Source organism: Mastomys coucha, unplaced genomic scaffold, assembly GCF_008632895.1.
Source record: "Mastomys coucha isolate ucsf_1 unplaced genomic scaffold, UCSF_Mcou_1 pScaffold1, whole genome shotgun sequence".
In the NCBI taxonomy this organism is placed as follows: domain Eukaryota; kingdom Metazoa; phylum Chordata; class Mammalia; order Rodentia; family Muridae; genus Mastomys; species Mastomys coucha.
Window position 1 is genome coordinate 36,526,980 of NW_022196891.1, and position 6,549 is coordinate 36,533,528.

Below are 6,549 nucleotides of genomic sequence, written 5' to 3' on the forward strand. Positions count from 1 at the left end.
TTATATCTGTCCAGACAGAGTAGGCAAGTCCTTAATGTTATGATTTTCAGACATTCATGGGCCAGAAGACTGAAGATCAATGCTATAACGTTTTGAAGTAAGGACTGTCCAGGTGTCCAGCAGTCTCTATCAATTTTCAATATTTTTGGAAGCTGTGTTAGGCTTCCCATATATTCTCTATTATTCAGTCATTCCTGGATTTCTGATGGAGTTGAAAGACTATGAAAGTTAGAAGAGATGCAGGACAAGTTGTTAAGGGAAGTAGTGAAGGTAGCTGAGAGTGTTTTATTACAGAATAACAGAGAAAGACAAAGGAATGTTGCAGAAGGACTGTAAAAGGGCATACTGAAGAGATAGAAATTTAGAAAAAGGTCTTTGAAGATAGAGTCTAGTAAACAAAGTAGGGACAAGTGGCGAGCAGTTAGGAGACCAAAGGAAGAAAAGAAACAGAAGGAATAAGAGGCTAGAGAGCTGAAGAGAGATAAGACAGGAAAGCATAGAAGCTAGGAAGCTTGAGAGCCTAATAAGATAGTACCTGGCAACAAGAGAATTCCTTGCTAAAGACCAGTGTGTGTACTGCAAGGAGAAAGGGCATTGGGCAAGAGATTGCACCAAAAGGCCTTTGTATGGGTCAGGTCCCACAAGCCCATCAACATCTGTGCAATGTTTCATACCCTCTATTAAAGAATCACCCTTAGACAGTTAGTGGGCCTGTGCTTCAGAGATTACAACCTGTATACATTTAGAGATTCTAAATAACAATCATGACTTTTGTATTCTGGTCCAGATAGTGCCTAGATTGCTGTACCACCCTTATGAAGATGTACTGAATTACTGGGACCCTGAGGCTAGAGACTTAGTAAGACACAAAAGAGAGTTAGGAGTTAACCTGGCAGTTATGTTGGGACTGGGCAGCTACAGGAGCATCTACTATATCCTTGCAGCATAAGGCTTATGGGGAGTTTAGAGCTGCCATTGATTTAGATATAGAGAAAATAGAAAAGACTTTGACTGACCTCCAAGAGTTCCTGACCTCCCTCTCAGAGGTGGTCCTCAGTACTGGAGAAGATTAGACTTGCTATTCCTTAAAGAAGGAGGTCTGTATGTTGCATTAAGAAATTGAGCTCAAGGCAAGAGCTGGTTTGGAACTTGGTTTAATTCCTCCCCTTGGTTCACAACTTTGGCTTCTATACTTCTAGGACCACTGATTATACTCATATTATTGCTTACTTTTGGCCCCTGCATTTTAAATTGCTTGGTTGCCTTCATTAGATAGCATTTCAGCACAGTACAGAATATGATGTTGAGGTAACAATATCAGGGAATAAACAAAGATGAGATGCAGCAGTATAGCACATAATCTCAAGATTGAGATATTTCCGAGAAAGAGGGGGAAATGGAAGAATCGAGCAAGTAGGGAAACCTCATAAACATACCAAGGAGCAAGGAATGTCCATTTAACCTAAAGACAGAACTTCAGAAAGGTTTACAGAGCAAACACCCATGCCCAAGAAATGCCCAGTTCCAGGAAACATCCCCGGGAGGGCGGATCTCCCCCCCTCCTCTCTTATGTGCAATAGGTATCTCCCCCTCACCTGGGGCATAAAGATCAATGAGAGCAAAAGACAATGGATTCCACCAAGAGAGATAACCAACTCATGCTGTAAACCTATATACTGGGAAGTTATAAAAAGTATGTGCTTTTGTTCCTGTGGGTCACCTTTGCTCTGAATGCAGGACGACCCCAGTATACTGGCAATAAAAACCTCATGCAATTTGCAGTAATCCCCCTCCTGATTCTTCAAAAGTGGGGCACCCATGCAAAATCTAACAACACTTCTAATTTTTGAAGGGAAACTGTTAAATAGAAAGCCTTTCTCATTGCTGCTACAGATGAAAAATGTCCCAACCATCCTTACAAAGCATATGCTAGATCATTTCAAACTGAACTATATACAATGCCATAATACTTATTAATTTTAGTTCTAGATATTTTTCTAATAGATTCTCTATAAACTTTAATGACTTTCATTCAAATTTTCATAAATTAGTGACTAGTCTATTTATCTTCAGAGAAGCTTTGTTGAGCAACTGAATGGAAACAGATGCAGAGACACACAGATAAACAATAGGCAAAGATAGGACAACCTAGAAAATGATGAGAAGAAAAGATTGTAGGTGTTACCATCCTGGTTTGAGGCCTGCCTTTCATAGCCACACCTCTCTGCCCATCTCCTGCTATTTGCCACGCCTCCAACCTGGTTCCAGTTACAGGAAGTCGCTGATTGGACTGACATGCTGACGTACTTGGGGGGAGTGGTTTTGCCTCAGGTATTATACCTGTTGGGTGAACAAAGCTGGGGCATTAAAATGGATGATGGCTGAGCATTCACGACTCCCATCTAGTTTTGTAAACCAACCACATGGACAGGTATACCTGTGGCCACTCTGTCCTTTCCCTAACTCTCTCTTGCTACTGCTCTTCTTTCTAACTCCATATCTCCAGGTAACCCATTACTTAACATTACTGCTGGATAACAACATGTAGGAGCCAGAAGGATAGAGGACACCAGGAGAGTATGGTCCTCAGAATCAATTAGGCAGGGCTCATAGAGATTACAGAGATTGAAGCTGTAATCATGGACCCTGAGTGGATCTGTGCTAAATCCTCTGTATACATATTGTGGTTTTTTATTTTGGGCATTTAGTGTGACTCCTAACAGTGGCAGTGGGAGTGTCTCTGCCTCATTTGCCTGCTATTGGAACCCTTTTTCTGCCTTCTGGGATGCCTTCTCCAGCCTTGATATGATCATTTCTACTAAGTCTTATTACGTTCTATTATGGTATATTCAGTTGATATCCCTAAGGTGCCTGCCCTCTTTTTAAGGGAAATGGAGAACCGCTTATATGGAGGAGAATGGAGTGGAGGGGATGGGAAGAATGAAGGGAAGAGTGGTTGTTTTCAGGATGTATTGTGTGCAAAGAGAACAAAGAAAAAGGAATAAAAGAAAAAATTAAAATTCTAGAATAAAAACAAACAAACAAAACCCCACAATGCATTAATCTATTGACATCATGCAGTAGAAACAAAACACAACAGTAACTGAGACCTCCCCCTGCCTTAAGCAGGTGAACCAGACCTTGTCCTTGCCACAAATAGCTAGCCCACCTAGGGTGGAATCTTTTGATGTAGATGAGGTTTATTGTTCAGCCAAGTCTGCAACTTCCCTAAAGGAGCCATGCCCTGCTGACCTGCTTACCTGCCTTCTGGACAAAACAGCAAGATGCTAATGAGGCCACAAGATCCTGGCATAGTGGGGGATGGGTTTCTCCTTATATATTCTTAGACTCTGAAATACACATTGGACCTTGATAGGAAAACTTTGACTTGGTCTCATTATTTCTCTCCCCATCTCCTTTCCCACTTCCAGGCCCCTGCCTTTCTTTCAAGAACCCAGCCTGTATAGCAGCTGGACAGATGCAAGTAACCAAAAGAAATTTTAATACCTAGAATAGAAGAATTGAACTTAGGCTGAAGAAAAACAGAAAAAGATAAATTCCTCAGAAGACTGGTTCTAGATGGGGTTGTAGTCATATAATTATACTCATTTGTCAATGCCTCTTACATGAACACTAAATGAACTGATTCCTGAAGAAAAATTACTTTTTTCATAGGTAAGGCCTTGGGATATGACCATAAAGCTGTCAATTCTTTTAAGATATTTTGAGTTACTTGAAGGAAGAAAACTAAAGCTATCAACCAGAATAGTACTTTCAAAAGTAAAATGACCAGAAATGATTTAAAAATATTGTATATTCATATAGTTCGACCAAATTAACAAAAATTCTAGATAGAATATGTAAAATTAAGGTTATAAACAAAACTAGTATAAAAGAAAAACTATCAATTAAAAACACTGTAAAGGTTTTAAATAGATCAATAATGTTAATCTTTTAAAATTTTAAATAAATGAAAATAAAAATTATTGGACATTAAATAAAGGACAAGTATCTAAAAAGGAATACAGCTAAAAAAAAGTCTCTCATCAGCAAAGTGATATAATAAAAGGCAGTTGACAAGCATTCAAAAACAGACTATATTTTAACTATGTATCACTTTCATGAAATGAAGACTCAGTATTATATGATAATTTCAAAATTGTTCTGAAAATGCAAGAAAATGCCTATCAAGTCTATATAAAAGAAGTTGGCAATATGAAGTTATAAAACACCCTCACATCTGTGACATGTATAACTAATGGATTATTTTTAAAAGTTCTTCCCTTTCCAGCAAAACAATTACTGAAGTATAAATTAGAAGAAAGCTGCATTTGAAAAATGGTTAACTATAAGTTGACTTAGGGTTGTATATTAAAAATCCAAATGATATTAAATGGAATATATATCAATAATGATGTTGTAACATTTTATAGATATTTATTTTAAAAATAATAAAGTGAGATAAAACTCAGACCCTTACATGGATACACAACAAGAAGAAATTAACACAACATAATCATATTGGTACAAAGATTGAACAAAAACATCAAAAGTTGACCATGCACACTATTAAAAATTCTCTTCCCCCTAACACATCACAGGGGATTCAGAGTCAATTAGCAATTATGTAAAGTGTTAATATATGAATGATATGTATAGGTATTTTGTTTAGTTGTACACTATAATTTTATAATTGTTTTGAATCAAATGCAAAGTAAGTTAAAAACACATAGTACTATAAAATTTTCTAAATTTTTGTTGTATTATGGCTTAAGTTCTACTAGGAGTGTTTACATTGTATATACTTATCAAGAATCTTCAGTATTCACTTATAAACACTGGAGGCAATGAAGCATTTTGCCACAGTTAATTCAGAAGGAACAAAGAGTCATGAGTGTCTTGCGATGTAAGCACTGGTTACTTACTGATTCGGACACATTTGGGAGGAGGGGACCAGCCATTTTCTGTACATGTCATTGTGTCTTGACCATTTGGAAGACTATAGCCCTTGTGACACTGGACTTTTACAGACTGACCCTCAATATATATTCTTTGCCAGTACAAAGATTGTCCATTCTCCACATAATGGAAAACACATTGCCCTAAGAAACATAAAAATTAAAAATTAAAAAAAAGCTTTCATATGTTTAAAAATAAACTAAGTTAAATGTTATCTTTACAATTGTTTAATGAGCATGCATTGCATTCAAAAATAAAATTAATAACAAATATTTAAGAGAATAGCATTTATCTTTAGTTTGTATAAATAAACTATGCAAATGATAAAGGTATTTCCATAGTCCCTAATGTGTGTATACATTTCATGAAGAGGTACTCACAAAAACAGAAACTAGCCCTTTTGCTCACAAATTCTTTTGTTGGTTTTATGTTTGCTATAAGAAACTTAACTGCAATCATGTATATGCTTTCTCTTTAAAAGAGTTAAACATAGTTAAATACAAAGACATTGGCTTCCTGAGGCATGGGACTTCAGGCTCCCACCCTTGAGTTGTGCAATGAAGGTAGTCCCAGTATGAACTTGAAGGTGTTGAAAACCCGTTTTCACAGTAATAACTGTACTGCTTTCCTATAGGTACTGGGAAGTAGGGTCTCCATCTCTCTTCATCATATAGATGCCCATGTTTGAATTGTGGAAAATCACAAGGTTTCACTTGAAATAAGAAAAAAAATTAAATAAAACAACCAGAAAAACACTCATATCAGATATGAAACTCTTGATCAGTAAATTACTATTAATGAATTGAAAAAATAGTGAGGTGTGGGACAAGGAAATAAGACAAAAGACAACATTGGTTTGTGAGGATGTCTTTTCACATGAATCAAGTTATGGCTCATACCCCACTGTAGAAGAGGATTAAAAATGTTTCTTAATATCCAATAAGATAACTGTTTATTTATAATTTTCACTGAAACTATAATATAGTATGAATATATAATCATATGAAGCTATTCTTGTACTTTTAACTGAAATGCTGAATTGTTCACTATACTAAGTTTATATGTAATATATGATTACTAATATTATATATGTAAGTATTTGTGATTATTATTTATAATTTGTACTATAATATGAGAATAATATCACTTTTTCATGAAGCATGATTCTCCTTCAGGAAGACTCATGCAATATATTAAAAGTTTTTTCAATGAATACAAATAAAAAACAAATTTCCTTAAGCTTCCTCATTCATTTTAGTTTATGTTTTATGAGAGAAATTTTTCAAAAAATTTTTTATACATTTTTCACATGATTTAATAATTGTAATTCCTTTTATCCTAAGTGTTCTTCTTTAACAATTTTGAGAATCATACTTTTCATAGGACATCAATAAGTTAAATTAGCTCACTGAGATTTTGCTTTAAAAAGTAACAAAAGGAGTCATGGTTCAGAGTAGGAATATCATTATTAACACAGTTCTCAGACTTTTCCCTAATCTTCATTCTCCAGTGGGCACAGGTAAATATGTTTACCCCCTTTATATATGATTCTTGAAACAAACATAATATTCCTTAAAGGTCATGATCACC

General features: G+C 35.5%; 1 protein-coding gene across 1 annotated transcript in view; it reads right to left on the minus strand.

Annotated features, from left to right (window-relative positions):
• LOC116069714 (complement factor H-related protein 2-like) overlaps positions 1-6,549 on the minus strand; it is a 187,601-nt gene that overhangs the window by 145,494 nt on the left and 35,558 nt on the right. Inside the window, exons 4-5 of the mRNA XM_031340572.1 lie at positions 5,474-5,671; positions 4,926-5,099 (exon numbers count right to left, since the gene is read on the minus strand). Of these exons, the coding sequence (XP_031196432.1) occupies positions 4,926-5,099; positions 5,474-5,671 (372 nt within the window). The remainder of the gene's footprint in view (positions 1-4,925; positions 5,100-5,473; positions 5,672-6,549) is intronic.